Source organism: Podarcis bocagei (genome assembly GCF_964188305.1).
Source record: "Podarcis bocagei genome assembly, chromosome: Z".
Lineage (NCBI taxonomy): Eukaryota > Metazoa > Chordata > Lepidosauria > Squamata > Lacertidae > Podarcis > Podarcis bocagei.
Genome location: NC_138140.1, coordinates 22,651,957 through 22,673,828, shown reverse-complemented (window position 1 = coordinate 22,673,828; position 21,872 = coordinate 22,651,957). Strand labels below are relative to the sequence as shown.

The following is a 21,872-nucleotide window of genomic DNA, read 5'->3' as shown; positions in this document are numbered from 1 at the left end:
CGGCCTGCGGACAGTCCGGGAATCAGCGTGTTTCACATGAGTAGAATGTGTCCTTTTATTTAAAATGCATCTCTGGGTTATTTGTGGGGCCTGCCTGGTGTTTTTACATGAGTAGAATGTGTGCTTTTATTTAAAATGCATCTCTGGGTTATTTGTGGGGCATAGGAATTCTTTCATTTCTCCCCCCCCCCCCAAAAAAAAAATAGTCTGGCCCCCCACAAGATCTGACGGACAGTGAACTGGCCCTCTGATGAAAACATTTGCTGATAATAGATGCTGGGTGTACAGAGGCTGCAGATGGAATCCCACCTGAGTAAAATGTGTTTTGCATAAAGTTCAAATTCAGGGTATAACCCCTCACTACATAAGGTGAAGTGGGGGGATCCTCACTCCAAATACGACTCAATCAATCAGGAGGAGTGCTGCATGAACCAATAGCCTGGCATCTGCATGGACCAACCAGACCTTCTGGTCAGTTTTTGAAATGCGCCAAGTGCATTTTGCACCTTACTATCGGCCACTTGAGACCATATGAAGATGCCTGGGTGCCAGGGTGGCGTCTGACGTCTCCACCACCCGGAGGTTCATGCCTGGGGATCTTTGGATCTTGATTGTTTTCACACACTAATACTACATCCAGTAGAGTTCTGTCAGTTATATTTTATCTGCACAATCAGAATGAATTTCAGGAACCAAAATGCTTTTTTTCTGCAGCCGGAGCAGGTGTAGTGAACAATGTTAGAATTAATTGTTGTAGCTTGTCTTCGCTCATCCCACCCCAGACGTATACTAATACATCTGTTAATCACAGTCAATCCATCATTTTTAAAAAATAAGACTTTAGAGCCGTCTTACTCCCAAATGGCAACTAGACATTTCATTTTGGTGACTGCAACCTTGGTCTAAGGAGCCATTTGGTGCCTAACATATATTTGAGTTTCTAACACTGCTTCTGGCCCAGCCTTTGCATACCCCTAAACATTTTGTGAATCTAAGTTTGGCCTCATTATCAGCCTTTGTGACCAATCCATGTGCACACCCTTTATTTTGCCTTCTACATCAGACCTGCTGGGTAGCATCATAAAGGATTTGACTGCCCCTCCCTACATTACGTATCCCTTTACGCCTTCCATCTACCCTGTCCCAGTGTGTCATACACCCTGATAACAGCAGATTGGGTGAAGTCAAAGCCATTATTGAACCTGCCCAAGATGGAGTAAATCCCAAAAAAGTGTGCATGAGGTTGTCAGTGTATCACCCCAGCAGGGCTCCTGAGCCTCAGGTTGGAGTGCCTGGCTTAGAAAAATACAGCAGTGGATCCCCCCCCCCCTACTGTGTGTCTGCCCTTGACATAAAAAAAAAGTTGGACTGCGGTTCTTGTCCACAGCATAATGTACAGGCACCTCCCCACTCACACATGACCATGTATATACATGTTGCTGGTCAGTGCTTGCCCCCCCAAAAAATGTTTAGGGGTACTCTCATTTTCTTACTCATGTTGAAATACTGCCCCTCAAAATAAAAAAATTCCTTCCAGTAGCACCTTAAAGACCAACTAAGTTAGTTCTTGGCATGAGCTTTCGTGTGCATGCACACTTCTTCAGATACACTGAAACAGAAGTTGCCAGATCCTTCTATATAGTGAGAAGGTGGGGAGGGGTATTACTCAGAAGGGTGGTGGGAATGGGAGATTGGCAGATAGCTGAGATGAGCCTGTTGACGACTCTTAACGACTGTAATAGGTCTTACAGGAAAAGGCAAAGGGTGAGAAGGTGAGAAATGGCTTGGTCATGTATAATGGGATAAGAATCCAATGTCTTTGTTCAAACCAGGTCTCTCCATGGTTTTAAGTTTGGTAATGAGTTGCAATTCAGCAGCTTCTCTTTCCAGTCTATTTCTGAAATTCCTTTGTAGTAAAACAGCTACTTTGAGATCTTGTATAGAATGTCCTGGGAGATTGCACACGAAAGCTCATACCAAGAACTAACTTAGTTGGTCTTTAAGGTGCTACTGGAAGGAATTTTTTTTTATTTTGACTATGGCAGACCAACACGGCTACCTATCTGTAACTACTGCCCCTCAGTTAGGCCAAAGTTAGATTCACAGAATGTTTAGGGGTATGCATACCCCTGTGTCTCCCCAGCACTGGTGCTGGTATATAAATAGATAGAATCCTACCAGGAAATGGCAGGAGATAGCTGGAGAGCCCTTGTGGTTTGGACATCCATGAGGATGTCTGTGAGGGTGGAGGAAGCCCCGAAGGGATCTGAGGTGTGATGGGGCTTTGTTTAGAGTAGACTATGCTTACAGCTGGTGTGTGGGGTAGCGCAGGCTACAGCCACTTTCCTGCTCATCCTCCAGCCTCCAACTGGCCCCAGAGCTTAAACCCTAGATATTTTGGTCTGGATTGGAGAAAGAGTGGGAGAGAAAGCTGGAGAGCAGGAAAAAGTTGGCATTAGAGGATGCTCCTCACATTACGTGATTTCATTTATATGTAGTGGGGCCTGGAACATAACCTCCACCTAAGTGGTGGGGATGCCTGCATAAAGCCATCAAGTTTGCTGTGTAAAAAATAGGCTTTTCTCCAACACACTCTTCCTTTCCCAGATGTCTTCATGGCATTTCATAACTGAAACCTTCCTGTGCTGCTTCTGCTATTTGGATGGGTAGAAATCCAGTATTTCAGATGGATATCCCCAATTAATGTGTACTGGATTCTGCAGTTAGGTCACAAGATCACACTTGATAATACTCTTTTAAAAATATAATGACAATTTTAGTGGATGCATGGAAGTACTTTGAGAATTTCTATAGCCCTGTCTTTACAGGTGGCATATGGTCTTTGTTAAGTTTCATGTAAGATAAGTAGTCCAGTGGGCCGGAAATTAACATAGGCCATTTTTTGCCTGAGTACAAATACCACATCTGTTATTCTTCTTTTACAACTTTCAGGAATGTGAAGCAGTCAATAGAATGGATCCAGTATCAGGTGCCAGATCAATTGATGTTTGTGTGGAGGGAATGACATGCAATTCTTGTGTACAGACTATCGAGCAGCATATTGGAAAACTAAACGGGGTTCACCATATTAAAGTAAGTATTTTTTTTCACATTGTTACCTGATCAAAGGGTATATGAGGTGTGGTAGGCCGTGTTCGGCTAAGCAGTTCACAGGATATAATTCATCTAAAGTTTTTTTGAAGAGCACCATCTGGGTTCTTGTAAGAGATCAAGTTGTGCACTAAGGGATTAAGTTGTGCACTTTGGAAATACTATTCTTAATGACGGGGGAAATAGTATACGTTTACTGCTGTTTCGGAGAGCATGTATTTTGGTTATCTTACATATAATTGCAGGTAAATCAATCATTTCTACCTTAGGCAAACACAGAGCAGAGAAGCTATGTTAGTTAAATAGATTACGTTTGTGTAATTAGATCATAAGAGTGGCTTCCTGGTTGTGTTTTGCCTAAGGAAAGTAATAAAATTTGGAATTAATGTAATTGGCTTTTTAGTGGCATCAGTTTGCCCTTTGGAAAATTGAAATAGTCAGAAAAGAACTCAGCTTGTTGAAAGCAAATCCAATTTTGAGACAGTTGCCCTGTCTGATGTGAAAAGCTAGTGATGTCAGCAAGGTTGTGTATGAAGTACAAATTATTTTCTGCTGCTACTAATTCATCAGTTCCTTATTCTCTATCCTAGTTAGTGAATTCCTGACTTTTCTATCCCTATTGAAAAGGATCAGGATCAGTTTTAAAACAGTGTTAACAGCTACATTTCTCAAAATGAAATATATCCTCTCTTTTTCAAAGATCTCTTTGTCACTCACATCATTTGGCTGTTTTTCCTAGAACAGGTTTTGATTAGCTGGTCAGGCACCAGAAGTTCAGTTCCATGGGGCTCGGAGAAGGAAGAGAAATTCAGAGTAAATGTTATAGTTCTTGCTGAAACCATCACACTAATCAGTGAACTAGAACAAGGTGGGTGGGTGGGAACGGTAACTCTGAAGACAGATGGAGATGTTCAGAGTGACATGGGTCACTCCTCCAAGTATGAGCCACCCAGGATATGACTGGACTCCTGCTGGACGACAGTAGGGAGCATGAATCTGGACAAGTGGGGAGTCACTTGACGAACACATCAAGATATTAAAGGGTCTGGAAACTAAGCATTATGAGGAATGGTTGAGGGAACTAGGTTTGTTTAGCTTAGAAAAGAGGAGACTGAGAGAAGACATGGTAGCCATCTCCAGACTTCTCAATGGGTGTCACATGGAAGATGGAGCAAACTTGTATTCTTCTGCTCTGGAGGCTAGGACATGAACAAAGGGATTCAAGTTACAAGAAAGGATTTATAAGAGCTGTTTGACAGTGGAACATACTCCCTTGGGAGGTGGTGGACACTCTTTCCTTGGTTCAGGAAAGGTTCAGCTATCTTTCAGTGATGTTTTAGTTGATATTCTTGCATTGCAGGGGGTTGGACTACTAGGTGATTCTCAGGATCCCTTTGAACTCTACAGTTCAGTTATTCTAAGTCTATACCGGCTCATTTCTTTCTCTCTTTAACCTTTTAACCTGTAGAGTTTCATTTCAAGCCTGATCAGTGCAAGGGACACTGCAACATGGGATTAGTATAATCTTCGCTGTATGTAGAGTGTTATGTATGCTTAGGGCACTTTGGAAAGTGCTGTGTGAGAAATTTATACTGTATTATGTGCGTGATACTCAGAAAGAATCTGGCCACTTTTATTGTGACTCATCTTGTAGCCAGTCATCTTGTCTTACAGATAAATCCAAGTTAATTTGTGGTTTAATAGGTACAGTCTTACACTTCCTTCTCAGATGAGTGGAATCACGTGCAGGGTGTCACTATAATAGGACAAAGCTGCCTGATATGTTAACGCCACCTTGAGATTTTAATCTTTGTTTGGCAAAGTTGTCTAACATGTTTTTTCTTTTTTTCTTTTTCTGCTTTCCCTTCAAGGTTTCACTGGAAAATAAGAATGCAGCCATTATTTATAACCCCAAAAAGCAAACTCCAGAGTCACTACAAGAAGCTATAGATGACATGGGATTTGATGCTACACTTACTAATGCAAACTCTAAACCTGTTTTAGCAGACACTATTTTTCTTACAATACCAGCTCAATCAGCATTAACATGTGAAGAAATCCGTACCAACCTCCTGCAAACCAAGGGCATCTTGGATGTGAAAAGCTCTTCTGACAGAAAGTCTGTAGTTGTAACATTTGTCTCCTCTATTATAAATGGCAAGCAGATCAACCAAATAGTGCCAGAATTCAGTTCAGAGAATGTAGTGCATGAAATAAATCCTGGAATGTCTGAAGATTCAAATTTATTCCAAACAAGCGATGTTGCATTAAGGATGAAAGTAGAGGGGATGACCTGCCATTCTTGCACTAGCACTATTGAAGGAAAGATTGGCAAACTGCAAGGTGTCACACGAATTAAAGGTAATTAAAACGGATTAGAGTTTGGATTTTCCTGGCCTTATATGTTGCTTGATCATTTCCCATGAGTTTTCCAGTATTGCAACCCTTTATTTGGTATACCCAGCTAGGTAACTGAGTGGACTCTTTCTTTTACCCTATTCTGTGTAGAGTTTGCAGCCAAATCACAAATGCATGCTTTGCTGGACAAGCACAGGCTAGTACACAGAGAGTTCATAGAGAGGACCCTTTATGTGTCCACTTCCCCTGCCTCCTCTGGGCAGGTATTCTGTAACAAAGGAGATATTCCTTTATACTTTATTCTGCCTCTGAGGAGACTCTTTCCACCATGCTTCCAAACTGATCAGACATGTGTCTGGGGGCTTTCAGACACACACTATCTATTTTGAAGCCAGCTTCTTTATTTTGTACCTAGGAAGTTTTCTTTTTGTATTAAGATTTTTACTAAAGTTTTTTATAATGCAATAAAATATAGAAAACTAAATTTAAAAAGAGACAAAAACAGCTGCAAAAGAAATAGGGAAAAAAGAAAAACAAAGAAGCAGAAAGAAGGATGGAAAGAGAAGGAAAGGAAATTTTAAAGAGAAAAGAAGCAATAAAGAGAGATAAAAAGTACTCTGATTTTCCATCTGTCAGTTTCATTTCAAAAAGTTATTTAATACGTTCATGGGAATATCCATCTCCACTTTCTGTTAATATTTCTCTTAAGTCCAACTCTCTCAAAATCATTCATTTCCTTTCCCCTTGAAAAGTCCAAGAAGGGTTCCCAATTATTTTTATTAGTAATAAATTTCAGCTGTGCTTTTTCTTTAAAGTCTTTCCACTGTGATCACATGTTAAAATAATATTCCATAATTATTTTCTTGTTACATATCCTTTAATTCACACCCGGTTCAGTATATTCAATTTCCATTTTCTGTTGTGGTGCAATTGTGTGCTGTAGAATGAGTGGTGTTAATAGCAAAAGAAGACAAAGCTATGTTAGTAGACAGAGGCTCATTTGAGGGTGGCAGAACTCCTTCCCCAATTGCATGACACAGTTTATCACATTCCCATAGGGACAGTGCTCCTCCCACTTTGAAAGCTAAACCCCACCATTGCATGCATGTGACCCGTCTGTGTTGCACACTGTATTATGCACTGGTGTGTCTGTGATTTTGCAGCCTTTCCCCACCTGGCTTGCCAGTGGCAGCAGACCTTTCAGAGGTGGGCAAGAAGTTGGATTGGCCTGCTAACGTGGAGGAGGAAACCAGGATTTTAGGTGAAACACCATTAGGGAAACATACTAACAATTCACCTTTTATCTTCTAGTCTCCCTGGACAATCAGGAAGCTGTGGTGGTTTATCAGCCTCATCTCATCACATCGGAGGAAATAAAAAACCAAATAGAAGCTGCTGGTTTCATGGCATCGATAAAGAAGCAGCCTAAGCCCCTCAAACTTGGTGCTATTGATGTAGAGCGGCTGAAGAACACACAAACCAAATGCTCAGAAAAAGCTCCGCAAGAATCTCCAGAGTACACACAATGTTTGAAGACCATAACATTCCGAGTTGATGGCATGCACTGCAATTCATGTGTCTTCAATATTCAAAGCAGCATATCAGCACTCCCTGCAGTAACTAGTATAGCGGTTTCTTTAGAGGAAAAATCTGCCATTGTAAAGTACAATCCAAGCCTAATCAGCATAAGTGCACTGAGAAGAGCCATAGAAGCAGTATCCCCAGAGACTTTTAAGGTCAGCCTTTTTGACAGACATGAAAATGCTGCACTTCTGAACACACCTAAATCTCCGCTGAAATCTCCAAGAGCTGTCAACAGCACCATTCACCATCCCTTGACATGCATTACCGTAATAAATATAGAAGGAATGACCTGCAATTCTTGTGTACAGACAATTGAGAGAGTAATTTCCCAGAAGCCAGGAGTGAATGCAATACATGTGTCTCTTCTGAACCATACTGGGACTATAGAATATGACCCCATGCAGACCTCTCCAGATGACTTAAGGAATGGCATTGAGGATATGGGTTTTGATGCATCCTTAACAGGTGATAGCTCTTTAAATTATGCTTATACAGTGGTGCCTCGCAAGACGAAAAGAATCCGTTCTGTGATTCTCTTCGTCTAGCGGTTTTTTTCGTCTTGCGAAGCAAGCCCATTGAAGGATTAGCGGATTAGCGCTATTAGCGCTATTAGAGGCTTTTAGAGGCTTTTAGCGGCTTATCTGCTGATCGGATCAGCTGATAAGCAGCTTATGCTATTAGTGGCTTATCTGCTGATCGGATCAGCTGATAAGCGGCTTAGCGCTATTAGCACTATTAGCGGCTTATCTGCTGATCGGATCAGCTGATAAGCGGCTTAGCGCTATTAGCACTATTAGCGGCTTATCTGCTGATCGGATCAGCTGATAAGCGGCTTAGCGCTATTAGCACTATTAGCGGCTTATCTGCTGATCGGATCAGCTGATAAGCGGCTTAGCGCTATTAGCGGCTTTTAGCTGCTTTTAGTGGCTTATCTGCTGATCGGATCAGCTGATAAGCGGCTTAGAAAAAGGGGGGGGGGGCGGAAACCAGCAGGAACTCGCAAGACATTGTCGTCTTGCGAAGCAAGCCCATAGGAGATTCGTTTTGCGAAGCACCTCCAAAACGGAAAACTCTTTCGTCTAGCGAGTTTTCCGTCTTGTGAGGCATTCGTCTTGCGGGGCACCACTGTAGAACAAATCCAGCTGCTATTTTGAAAGGTAGCTTTCTCTGGAGGGGGTTGTGCAGATCCACATGGTAATTATAATCTCTTAATACTGATTCTGAAATTGCCTAACCAGGAGGCACTCACCCTAGCTTTTTTGGGTGGGGGCACAGGAAAGGAAATATTGGGTGTCATTAAAGGCAGCTGATTTGGAGATGGGCAGGTCTGCCCCGTTGTGTAATTCCAACAATATGTTGTTCTGCGTAGCCCCACTGAAATGAAGAGGTCTGTAAGATGCCACATGGAATGGTGTATCTGATTGAGTGTTGCTGATCTCTTCAAAGATCTGGGAAGATGCCCCTCTTCCAGCTCTACATGCTTGCTTTCTACATGTATGCTGTACAAGCATGTGCTTCAAACAATTGTTTCGTGTTCGTGCTTATTATCTTAGAATATCTGTAGTGTTGTGAGTGGTTGCTAGCCTTTATGTTTCGACATAAAGCAAGCATGCCTACTAAAGAGAAGAGATGCCTTATGGTTTCTGTTTAACTGGAAAGGATATCCTAAGGGTAATTTTCCAATTAGGAAGCATGGGATTTGCTATTTTCTACTTCTCAAATTCAAAGGTATCTTCTGGGCTCAGCTAGAAATAAGGTAGACTGGGAGAGCTGATATTTTTGGCTCCTCCAGATGTGAAATGAATGCATCAAATGCCCCTGGGACTAACATAGTTGCAGCAGTTGTTCAAACACATTAAAATTATTCTTTTCTGTTCCCAGGTCCCACAAGTACAGAACCTTTGGTGCTAATAACTCAGCCCTCACAGGAAAGGCTGGCAGAATCTCAGGATAATAAACACTTCAAAATGGAAGCTCACTCCAACCTCTCCCCCATCCACAATAACCAGGATGCAAATGCACCTTCCAAGTGCTACATTCAAGTCACTGGCATGACATGTGCTTCCTGTGTGGCGAACATTGAAAGGAATCTAAAGAGAGAAGATGGTGAGATATACATTAGTAAAATGGTTTTAAGTTTCCTGACACCATTTTAGTGATGCTTAAACTGACCTTTTAAAGCTCAGGTGACACATATATGTAGGCCCTTCAGGGATTCTGATTATACAATTTAAATTATGAGGCTTGCATCTTTAGCAGGGATGAAGGAATGGAGTGGTACGTTGTGGGAGTGAGTGCCAGGAGAAGAGCCATTCATTATCATAAGACGTAACAATCTTCCAGTCTTCTCTGTGTCTCTTGTGGCAGAAAATAGAAGGTGGAATCCATAATGCTCCACTGCCAGCTATCAGTTTTGGTTCCCTCTCTGAACTCTTAAAGGCTAGCGGCCAAGAAATAGGATAGTGTATTTTAGTGGCTGCCTTTCAGAAAAGATCTGAAAGAGGATCCAAAGGCACTGCTGTCACAGCAGCACAATGACTGTGTAGCTTTCCCCTTCATTGCAGGGGTTTATTATTATAATACATTCAGTTTATATGCCACACTTTATCTGAAGATCCCATGGCGGTGTACAACATTAAAAGCATACCTTACAGAGCATAATAATAAAAAACAGTAAAACTATCACAGAAAGAATCTTAATAACAGTTCCCCCCTCTCCCACTTTTAAAAGGCCATAGATTGTTTAATGGCCAAAGAAGAATGTTTTTGCCTGGTGCCTAAAGACATGTACAGTAGTACCTTGGGTTACATACACTTCAGGTTACATACGGTATGCTTCAGGATACAGACTCCGCTAACCCAGAATTAGTACTTCGGGTTAAGAACTTTGCTTCAGGATGAGAACAGAAATCACGTGAGGGTGACACGCAGCAGCAGGAGGCCTCATTAGCTAAAGTGGTGCTTCAGGTTAAGAACGGACCTCCAGAATGAATTAAGTACGTAACCAGAAGGTACCACTGTAATGCATTAGAAATTGGGAAGAGGAGACGGACTGGAGGGTGCTAGGGAGGTTGTCTGAGGACACTGTGGTTTCCACAGGTGCTGCATTGGGAACTTCCACACAAAACAATATTGTATACTTTCTTTGTAATGGGCACAAAAACCATATTCACTTTTTTTCTAACTTTAATCTACATTGAATATATGAAGTGAAGTGGAATGTGGAGAAGTAGTTACCGTATTTTTTGCCCTATAGGACACACTTTTTCCCCTCCAAAAATGAAGGGGAAATCTGTGTGCGTCCTATGGGGTGAATACAGGCTTTCGCTGAAGCTTGGAGAGTGAGAGGAGTTCCAGCAGGGCTCCCTACGCTGCGGATAGCAGCCCGCTGCACGGGGCGTGCTGAAGCAGAGCTCCCTGCGCTTCGGGCAGACATTGGCTAGCCCCACAAGCTCGGGGGACAGCGGGGAGGCGCAGCGCCACCATCCCGCTGTTCCTCGACCTGGTTTGGAGGCTGGCGCTGGGGAGAAGCGCGCTTCTCCCCAGCGCCAGCCCCGCAAACTTGGGGGACAGCGGGGAGGCGGAGTTCCCTGACCTGGTTTGGGGGGGGAAATAAAGGGGGGAATTTCCTTTATTCCACCCCCCAAAAAAACTAGGTGCGTCCTATGGGACAGAGCGTCCTATGGGACTAAAAATACGGTATTTATCTATTTCAGTATTTATAGATTGTCTACCTGTTAAAAAAATCAAGGTGGCTATCAAAGCCTTTGCTTTGCTTTGATTCAGATTAGAGCCAAACGACATTCTGTGAATAAATTGGCTACTTTAGCTGTTGCAAATAATGCCTATTAATGTTCCAGTATTTCTGTTCTTACCTAATCTGTATAGAGGTATATGGCATAACTCAGCCTTCCCTAATGCGTGCTCCCCAGATGTTTTGGATTACAACTCCCATGAAACCCCAGTCATCAATGGAGTGGCGGTCCATAACATTTGAAGACTACCTGATTGCGGAAGGCTGAGCAAGATCAACCCATTGTACAGTGGTGCCTCGCAAGACGAAATTAATTCGTTCCGCAAGTCTCTTCGTCTTGCGGTTTTTTCGTCTTGCGATGCACGGTTTCCCATAGGAATGCATTGAAAATCAATTAATGCGTTCCTAGGGAAACCGCCTTCAGACCAGGTCCGGGGACAGTCTGTCCCCGGACCTCTTCTGAAGGCTGGGGGGGGGGGGAAAGGGCTTTTCTTCCCACCCCCAGCATTTTAAAAAACCCCGGGACAGCGGAGGACTTCTCCGCTGTCCGGGCGATCTTAAAATGCTGGCGGGCGGCATTTTAAAATCGCCCCGGACAGCGGAGGACTTCTCCGCTGTCCGGGGCGATTTAAAAGCCCCTGGGAAGGCAGGCAGGGGGGACAAAGACTTTTGCCCCCCGCCAGCCTTCAGAAGAGGTCCTGGACCTCTTCTGAAGGCGGGTGGGGGGGGCGAAAGTCTTTGCTCCCCCCCGCCTGCCTTCAAAAGGTGTCCCCGCGGCGGCGGGAGGTGTCCCCTGCCCCCCGCCCGGCTTCGGAGCACCGGGAGAAGCGATCTCCCCGCAGCCCCTTGCTTCAAAAGAGGTCCGGGGGCAGCGGGGAAGAAGCGCGTCGCTTCCCGCTGCCCCCGGACCTCTTTTGAAGCAAGGGGCTGCGGGGAGATAGCGATCTCGCCGCAGCCCCTTGCTGCAAAAGACGTCTGGGGGAAGCGGGGAAGAAGCGCGTCGCTTCCCGCTGCCCCCGGACCTCTTTTGAAGCAAGGGGCTGCGGGGAGATAGCGATCTCCCTGCAGCCCCTTGCTGCAAAAGACGTCCGGGGGAAGCGGGGAAGAAGCGCGTCGCTTCCCGCTGCCCCCGGACCTCTTTTGAAGCAAGGGGCTGCGGGGAGATAGCGATCTCCCCGCAGCCCCTTGCTTCAAAAGAGAAGACCCGCTGTCCCCGGGGCAAGCTTCGTTTTGCGAAGCAAGCCCATAGGGAAATTCGTCTTGCGAGACAACTCGAAAACGAAAAAACCTTTCGTTTTGCGAGTTTTTCGTCTCGCGAGGCGTTCGTCTTGCGGGGTACCACTGTATATTACACTCCTAATTTCTTTATGTAATGTTTCTTTGTGTGGCCTTGTGTCTCTAGGAATACACTCTGTTCTTGTTGCTCTAATGGCTGGGAAGGCAGAAGTGAGGTATAATCCTTCCATCATCCAGCCATCAGCTGTAGCGGAATTGATTAGGGACCTGGGCTTTGGAGCTACAGTTCTGGAGAACTATGATGAAGGAGATGGCACCCTGGAACTTGTCGTAAGCAAATAATTTAATAATCAATGCCACTTAACACTCAGCCATTTTACCTAGTGAGCTTTTCATACAAACAGGGTTAATTGAAGAAAATTCCTCTACAGATTGTGTGTAAGTAACTATGATTCCAAAAGCATTTAGAGTAATTTATCTCCCCCACCTCCTCATCCTTTGCATATGTGAGAGAGTGTATGTCAGAGAGATTACTACCTGGCTAGCTCCAGCAATTAGCTAGAGACACTTGGTGTTTTTATGGAACAATTTTTGTCAGGACTGTAGCAGGGGTGGAGTGAAGCTAATTCTTAAAATTTAAACTCAGCCTCCATGCCAGCTTGTGTTAGGGCAACAAACATTTAATCAAGTTTTCAGTATAGAAAGGGGGAAGGGGCGGAATTAAGAGAGGTGAAGTCTGAGCTCATGCCCATTTGTGCCACATTTCTAGGCCAAGTCCATCCTTTAAAGCTCTGTGTCAGAGTGTTGTTGTTGTTGTTGGCACTTTCTCCATGAAAACCCACTCCAGACTGCAGAATTGGAGCAAAGTTAACTCACAGAAAACCCAAGTTGCCATTTGTTCCAAGTCAGTGCTAAGGAGCGGGTTTTCCTAGGGAAAGTGGTGGTGGTGGGGGAATGGTCTTGGACATGAAGCTTTAAAGTGCAGATATGTGCCTTGAAAGCGTGGGGGTAGAGGTAAGTGTGATTGAGCCCTCTGTCTTGGCAGCTCAAGTTTTTATTTTATTTTGGTGTGTCTGATTCATAATACAATTAAGCAACTGCTGGCCAGCTAGGTTTACGTCTATACTTTATTTATTTATTTATTTATTTCACAACATTTATACACTGCTTGATTGTAAAAACCCTTGAAGTGGTTTATAAAAGATAAAAAGTAAAATAAAAAAATATTTACAACTTTAAGGTTCATCTGTTTATAAAAAAGTATTCTGCCTTCCTTCTGAAATACTTGGTGTACTATGCAAATTAAAATAACACTGTGAAACAGTTGTGCTACAGAATCAATAAAATAAAGTTAGTGCAATTTTGGGTCATTGACTGGGAACAGTGCCATCTTCCGATTGGAATTACTTATCAACTTAATTATTTATGATGCATGCAAAATTATCTCTGAAGAAAGAATATTATGCAAACAATAAACTTTTGTTTTAACAGGTAAGGGGAATGACATGTGCCTCATGTGTTCATAAAATAGAATCCACACTTATGAAAACAAAAGGGATTCTGTATAGCTCTGTAGCACTTGCAACAAATAAAGCACATATTAAGTATGATCCTGAGATAGTTGGCCCAAGAGATATTATACGTATTATAGAGGTAAGTAGTCTTGTGAATGTAGCAATTTGCTGGTTCATTTTTCACATATAAATACTACCATGTTAGTCGAACATATTTTGCTGCTGAAGATTCTTGGTCCCATTGTGGATAGTAAAGATACCAGTAGTAGTAGTAGTAGTAGTAGTAGTAATAATAATAATAATAATAATAATAATAATAATTTATATCCCGCCCATCTGGCTGAGCTTCCCCAGCCACCCTGGGCGGCTCCCAATCAAATGTTAAAAACAGTAAAGCATTAAATAATAAAACTTCCCTGAACAGGGCTGCCTTCAGATGTCTTTTAAAGATAGGATAGCTGTTTATTTCCTTCACATCTGAAGGGAGGGTGTTCCACAGGACTGGCGACACTACCGAGAAGGCCCTCTGTCTGGTTCCCTGTAACCTCACTTCTCGCAATGAGGGAACTGCCAGAAGGCCCTCGGCACTGGACCTCAGTGGCCGGGCAGAACAATGGGGGCTCCTTCAGGTGTACAGGACCGAGGCCATTTAGGGCTTTAAAGGTCAGCACCAACACTTTGAATTGTGCTCGGAAACGTACTGGGAGCCAGTGAAGATCTCTCAGGACCCGTGTTATGTGGTCCCAGCAGCCAGTCCCAGTCACCAGTCTAGCTGCTGCATTCTGGATTAATTGCAGTTTCCAGGTCACCTTCAAAGGTAGCCCCACGTAGAGCGCATTGCAGTAGTCCATTCGGGAGATAACTAGAGCATGCACCACTCGGGCGAGACAGTCTGCGGGCAGGTAGGGTCTTAGCCTGCAGGTAGGGTCTTAGCCTAGGAGAGGTGAGTATGGCCTCTCCATACAGGATTGCAGGCCAAAGGGAGATGACTGGCAGGCCAAGTTTGACTAGAGGATCCCCATCTGTGGTTTAGATTGGCCAAAACCTTCCTGTAGGTGGGTGTACATTGTTTTATGTTGCATATTGTACAGCACCATGTTTTTAAGGTGTTAATTATTAGCAGTATATGCACAGGTGATATGCAGATATCCAGACAACTGCATGGTATTCTCAGGAAGCATGATGTGTTTGAGTCATATGTTTGCATCATTTACTGAAATACAGTTAAAACTCCTCTAACATTTTGAAACAGATTTGTGGGAGGTATCTGCTTTCTTGCGCTCTGAATGTGTTTTTCCCTAGCTTTCAAAACTGTCTGCAACATTTGTACACTACAATAAATCTCTCCCCCACTTTTTTTTTAAGAATTTAGGATTTAATGCTGTGCTCGTGAAGAAAGATAGATCTGCTAGTCACTTAGATCACAAACAGGAGATAAGGCAGTGAGTATTCTTTTATTCGTGCTCCAATCCCATTCAAGATGTTTTATTCCTTCTGTGAGAATCCAGAATGCAGTTCTGTTATAAAGCAGGGGTGGGGAATCTTTTTCTTCCAAAGAGTTCTATTTCCTCAGAAGCATTTCAATGGGCTGCATGTTCCTATCAGTCCATGATTCATGAATATTCTCTTTCATTCACTCTGGCTGTGTACACACTGTACCTTTAAAGCACATTTCCCCCTTGATGAATTCAGGGCCCTGTATTTAGTTAAAGGAATTGTAATTCTGTGAGGATTAAACTACAACGCCCAAAAGTCTTTGAATGGTGGAAATGCACTTCGCATGTTCTTTAAAGCCAATAAAGTACACACAGCCTAATTGCAATTTGCATTGAGCAAAGAGATTCCCTTTGGTTCTTCTTTTCCCAGTGGACTGCCAGCATGAGGGCCAGTCTGGATCAGGATCCTGGGCTAGAGGTCTTTAAACCATAGGCTCCTGCTGCACCTGCAACTTACATTGATGGGCTGGGGGAGACCTTCCATTAAAGTGAACCATACACCCTACTAAATGCTTCCTGTCATGCTCAAGGTGCTAGATGCATGATTTTTTCTCCATAGTGAAGCACTTTCCTTTCAATGTTGTTATGATTTCTTCACTATTATCTTGTTCTCTTATTTATTAAGATGGAAACGATCCTTCCTTGTAAGCCTAATTTTCTGCATTCCTGTAATGGGACTGATGATTTACATGATGGTTATAGACAGCCAGATGTCATCCATGCACAAGGTTGCAAACATGACCAAAGAAGAAATGGAAGCATATCATTCATCAATGTTCTTAGAGCGCCAGATCCTTCCCGGCTTGTCTGTTATGAATTTGCTCTCCTTTCTGTTGTGTGTCCCTGTGCAGGCAAGTAGAAATAAATCAAATGCTAGTGTGATAGTATTTAAATTTCATGCCAAGATTCCTTTGAATGAACCATATGGAATAAAGCAGGTGGACAAACTTGCTGCTAACCCTCGGCCTAATTTCTTGAGCGTGCTTGGGGGTGGAGAATGGCACAGAGATAAGGGAAGAAAAGGGGGTGCCCTGCCCATTTTAGATCCAGCCCCCATCATATTATCCCTTGGGGTATGCTGCTCCCACAAGATGCAGTGATGGCCACCGAGCTGCTGTATTTTTCGCTCTATAAGATGCATCTGACCATAAGACGCACCTAGGTTTTAGAGGAGGAAAACAAGAAAAAAATATCCTGAATCAAATGTTGTACTAAACTATTTAATAAACCCAGGGGTGATGGGCATTGTAGTTCAACAACATCTGGGGACCCACAGGTTGAGAAAGGCTGAATTACGGTATGTGAGGTGGGGCTTACCTGGCCTCCCCCCCCCCATATATTATTCAAGTTGGAAGAGGGAGGGAGGCAGGGAAGGGAGGGAGGGAGAGGGAGAGCTCACATTTGTGCGTGCCTGTGGCGGGCAGCTGCCTTGCCTCGCCTCAGAGGCAACGCTGGAACCGGAGGAAAAAGAGGAGGAGAAGAGCTCTGTAACGGCTCTCCCATCAGCTGGGAGCAAGGGCGGAAGGGGCTGCCGTCTGTCCCTCCTCCTGCCTTGCTGTAAAGCGGCTCTCCCTTTGCTTGCTTTAAAGCTAGCCATGGAGGAGGGAAGGAAGGGGAGCCATGGCTCCTGTCCATCCCTCCTCCGCGGCATTCGCTTCATAAGACGCACAGACATTTCCCCATACGTTTTAGGAGGAAAAAAGTGTGTCTTATGGAGTGAAAAATACGGTAGATGCTTTTAGAAGAGGGTTAGAGAAATTCATGGATGAGAGGGCTATTGATGGTTACTAACCAGAAAGGCTTTGCTCTTCCTTCCACATTTGGAGGCAGCAATGCTTCTGGACACCAGTTGCTGGAAGCTACATGAGGGAAGAGGGCCCTTTTGCTCAGTTTCTGCATGCTGGTTTCCCTCAAGCATCTGGTTGGTCACTGTGAGAATAGGATGCTGGACTAGATAGACCATTGGCCTGACCCAGCAGGATCTTCTTGTGTTCTTATTAGCTGAAAGCACATTAGGCCCTGTAGTCTAAGTTACTTTTACTGTATTGCTACCCCTCTAGACAAAAATCTGAAATATTAATGCTTGTTCCTTTTAGGTTTTATTAGGATGGAACAAAATGCAAGAATAAGCTCCACACTTCAACAATGCCTCTCTATTATAGCTGAGCGTCCATCAGATTTTTCTAGGCAGTCTGCTGCCTGTTTGCTTAGCCACCCTACCAGGGAGAATTAATTGAGCCCAGGAGGAGAATGACAGTTCACAGATCTCCAGTCCTTATATAGTTATCAATAGTGTGTTTATGTGCAAAATGTAATTGTGAATTTTGCTGTGCTTGCAGTTATTTGGTGGCTGGTATTTCTACATCCAAGCTTACAAAGCACTGAAGCATAAGACTGCCAATATGGATGTGCTGATCGTTTTGGCAACCACCATTGCATTTGCCTACTCCTTTGTTATTCTTTTGGTTGCAATGGTTGAGAGGGCAAAAGTCAACCCTGTGACTTTCTTTGACACACCACCCATGCTCTTTGTATTCATTGCATTGGGGCGATGGCTGGAACACGTGGCGAAGGTAAATATAAAAATATAAATGCTCATATATTTAGGGGGGCATTTATTAAAGCACTTTCAGACTTGGCGCTGCTAGTTTTGTAAGATTATCTTAAAAGTTTAGTGCTCAGTTATTTGTCAATTACATGATGCTTGTAGGAATCCAAGAGAGAATACAGGTATGCCATTCTGTATGTGGCAGAATTGTGTTAAATATACATTTACTGTTTTCAAGACAAATACTTCGGAATGCATGCTTCCCCCACACTTAAGTCCATCTTCATCCCAAGGAGAATAACAGAAGACTGCTTTGTGTAAACTTACTTAGAACTTATTTATTTGCTAGAAGTATGGCTTGTGCTGCATACGACTTTGTTGCTTGCAATGATCTTTTAGGAGGTACTTTGAATTTAACATATGTGGCTCTATGCTTTTATAGGGTAAAACATCAGAAGCCCTTGCAAAACTGATTTCACTACAAGCAACAGAAGCAACTATTGTTACTTTAGGCCCAGACAACATCCTCTTGAGGTATTTTGCTTTACTGTAGTTTTTTAATAATTTGTTTTGAAAGGCAGCCTGAATACATTTCAGTATGTTGTGTTCATTGATTTTCCCCCTGTGCTCTTTATTTTTGCATGGCCCCATCAATATATATGGCATTTTGTAGAGAAATAGAAGCAGAAGATAATCCTTCACCCTAAATAACTTGTGGTCTAAATTGTTGGTATTTGGGGGAGAGAAAGATGTGGCAAGGCTTATGGTCAAACCATGAATATGCACAGATTCAGCTGCACATGCTAAGGCTTTGTTTCAATTGTGGATAAATAAAGACTAAGGAATTTTGTGTGTCCTCTTAGTGAAGAGCAAGTTGATGTTGAGCTGGTTCAGCGGGGTGACATTGTCAAAGTGATTCCAGGAGGCAAATTTCCAGTGGACGGCCGTGTTATTGAGGGACATTCTATGGTGGACGAATCACTCATCACAGGCAAGCTGTGTTATATTTATTTCAGCGGCTGCTTGAAACTAACTAATGGTGTGGGTAGGAAGGGAAAGAGACAAAGTGAAAATTAAGACTAGGGGATGAGAGGGGGAAATGCAAAGAATTGTGTCTCTTAATGTTTTGCTGGCAAATCAATTTATGCAGGTGAAGCTATGCCTGTGACTAAAAAACCCGGCAGTACAGTCATTGCAGGCTCTATTAACCAGAATGGATCACTGCTGATCTCTGCAACCCATGTTGGATGTGACACTACTCTCTCCCAGATCGTCAAACTTGTGGAAGAAGCACAGACATCCAAGGTACTTTCAATAAGCAATAGTAGGAAGGAAGTAAAGTTTTTCAGCCTGTTTCTTCAGCTTTGATTCAGTATAGCAAATTTATGAATCAAATTTGACATCATTACATGCTTACTTAGTGTACCAAATTGGTTTTCAGCAGAGAGGCAACTTAAAATTCCCATCCTTATAGGCCTCACGTTTTCTGATCACGGCAGTTGGTAAGCAGACTGTAAAGCAAATCATTTTGTGTAATTTGGAAGCTTTTCAACCAAAGCATTGCAAAAAAGATATATTGTTAGGACTGCAGAAAAAGAGACAAGTGCAAAGGTGCCAGTGATGGGAAACTGCCTGCTACCTAGGCAAATGTGTAGACCAGGGGTGGCCATCTTTCAAAAGACTGCAGCCTACTCACACAATTAAAAACTGGCAGTGAACTACCCCTTTTGGGGGGGTTCAGGTCAAAGAGGGGGGGAGATCGCTAATGAAACAGTCAGCCTCGCAGCAAGAGCTCCTTCTTCCATTCTAGCAATCTAGAGGGCGGAGCTGGATGGAGGAGCCAGAGATCAACTGCAATCTACCAAAACCTCCCGGGGATCAACCAGTAGATCAACCTTTTGGACATCCCTGGTATAGACAATCTCTGAGACAACCTCAAGCCTCAGAGAAGATGGCTAGAATTTATTTTCTTTTTCTCTCCCTGTGCTTTAGGCTCCAATTCAGCAATTTGCAGACAAACTTAGTGGCTACTTCGTTCCATTTATTGTTGGTGTTTCTGTGCTTACACTTTTTGCCTGGATAGTGATCGGATTTGTCGATTTTGAAATTGTGGAAACCTATTTTCTTGTAAGTCTGGTATTCTTCTTTGGGAAGATTTATTTCACTTCTAGGTTTCAACCCTTTAATGCTATTGACAACTCCCTGCATTGTCTTTTGAAGTAATGCAGGGCTGGAGAATCTTATTGGCTCAGCAGACCAGATCCTTATAAAGATCTGCCTTGCAGGGCCATCCACCTGTCAGTCAGGAGACTGTCAGTCACAAATGATGCCAGGGGATTCGGTGCTTTGAAGCCAGGACACCAAAGCCCAGCCAAATTGAGCATGTTGGGTGAGGTAGAAAGAGTTTCTTGTAGGGAGCTCTCGTGCACCTGAATCAAGCTGGATTGATCTCCCTTCATGTTGGCCAGTGGAGAGAGAGGTCACTTCTGCTTATCGCTGAAGTGCATGGGGTTGCCTCAAAGAGGAGTCCTGGGAAAGAGGAACACTTCTCTCTCCCAGTGCTGCTTTTGGAAGCATGTCCAGTGAAAACAAGCAGCCCCCTTTCCCTTCAAGCATGGAAGTAGGGTGGGAACATTTGCAGTTATTCTTGATGTGCTTATCAATTGACCAATCTGTTTACATGCAGTTTTTAATGAGGGCATGATCGGGAATTACTAGCCTTAAAAAGGGTAATGGATTTAATTACATGATCTATATGAGCACTGAGGGGCAAATGTAGGTTTGCAGAGGCAATTACAACTTTTTAGAATTTTAAACCTTGAAATTTTATTTAATTGTACTTATAGTCTACCTCTTCCCAAGCACTCCAGGTGGCTCAATATACAATTTCAACAAATGCTTCTTGTGTAGCTTTTGGAAGTACGCCCAGATTCATGCTTAGTTAAGTGTCAAGTGAAACACAGAAGCAAATTCCCAAGTTGAGGTCCAGCCACCGAAAGTGCCCAGCCTTGAAACCTGGAAATATAGGTGAAACTCGAAAAATTAGAATATCATGGAAAAGTTCATTTATTTCAGTAATTCAACTTAAAAGGTGAAACTAATATATGAGATAGACTCATGACATGCAAAGCGAGATATGTAAAGCCTTTATTTGTTATAATTGTGATGATTATGGCATACAGCTGATGAAAACCCCAAATTAACAATCTCAGAAAATTAGAATATTGTGAAAAGGTGCAGTAGCTATTCAATCCATAACACCTGCAATGGGTTCCTGAGACTTTAAATAGTGTCTCAGTCTGGTTCAGTAGGAAGCACAATCATGGGGAAGGCTGCTGACCTGACAGTTGTGCAGAAAGCCATCATTGAGACCCTCCATAAGGAGGGAAAGCTTCAAAAGGTAATTGCAGAAGAAGTTGGATGTTCCCAAAGTGCTGTCTTGAAGCACATTGATGGAAAGTTATGCGGAAGGGGAAAGTGTGGAAGAAAAAGGTGCACAAGCAGCAGGGATGACCGCAGCCTGGAGAGGATTGTCAGGAAAAGACCATTCAAACGTGTTGGGGACTTTCACAAGGAGTGGGCTGAGGCTGGAGTTAGTTCATCAAGAGCCACCACACACAGATGGATCCTGGAGATGGGCTTCAAGTGTCGTATTCCTCTTGTCAAGCCGCTCCTGAACAAGAAACAATGTCAGAAGCGTCTTACCTGGGCTAAAGAAAAAAAGAACTTGTCTGTTGCTCACTGGTCCCAAGTCCTCTTTTCTGATGAGAGCAACTTTTGCATCTCATTTGGAAACCAAGGACCCAGAGTCTGGAGTAGGAATGGGGAGGCACACAATGCCAGATGCTTGAAGTCCAGTGTGAGTTTCCACAGTCTGTGTTGATTTGGGGAGCCATGTCATCAGCTGGTGTTGGTCCACTGTGCTTCATTAAGTCCAGGGTCAACGCAGCCGTCTACCAGGAGATTTTGGAGCACTTCGTGCTTCCTTCCGCAGATGAGCTTTATGGGGATGCTGACTTCATTTTCCAGCAGGACTTGGCACCTGCCCACACTGCCAAAAGTACCAAAACCTGGTTCAATGCCCATGGGATTACTGTGCTTGATTGGCTAGCAAACTCGCCTGACCTGACCGCATAGAGAATCTATGGGGTATTGCCAAGAGAAAGATGAGAGACGTGAGACCGAGCAGTGCAGAAGAGCTGAAGGCTGCTATTGAAGCATCCTGGTCTTCCATAACACCTCAGCAGTGCCACAGACTGAGAGCATCCATA

General features: G+C 43.4%; 1 protein-coding gene across 5 annotated transcripts in view; it reads left to right on the top strand.

Moving 5' to 3' along the window:
- ATP7A (ATPase copper transporting alpha) overlaps positions 1–21,872 on the top strand; it is a 44,699-nt gene that overhangs the window by 10,439 nt on the left and 12,388 nt on the right. For 4 of the 5 annotated variants that reach the window (XM_081178662.1, XM_081178660.1, XM_081178661.1 and 1 more), the window contains 13 exons: positions 2,953–3,093; positions 4,983–5,472; positions 6,781–7,518; positions 8,935–9,159; positions 12,210–12,373; positions 13,535–13,696; positions 14,923–14,999; positions 15,679–15,904; positions 17,393–17,626; positions 18,044–18,135; positions 18,465–18,592; positions 18,752–18,906; positions 19,594–19,728. In XM_081178662.1, the coding sequence (XP_081034788.1) occupies positions 2,974–3,093; positions 4,983–5,472; positions 6,781–7,518; positions 8,935–9,159; positions 12,210–12,373; positions 13,535–13,696; positions 14,923–14,999; positions 15,679–15,904; positions 17,393–17,626; positions 18,044–18,135; positions 18,465–18,592; positions 18,752–18,906; positions 19,594–19,728 (2,946 nt within the window). In that variant the 5' untranslated portion in view covers positions 2,953–2,973. The remainder of the gene's footprint in view (positions 1–2,952; positions 3,094–4,982; positions 5,473–6,780; positions 7,519–8,934; positions 9,160–12,209; positions 12,374–13,534; positions 13,697–14,922; positions 15,000–15,678; positions 15,905–17,392; positions 17,627–18,043; positions 18,136–18,464; positions 18,593–18,751; positions 18,907–19,593; positions 19,729–21,872) is intronic. The other variant, XM_081178663.1, reaches the window with a different exon arrangement.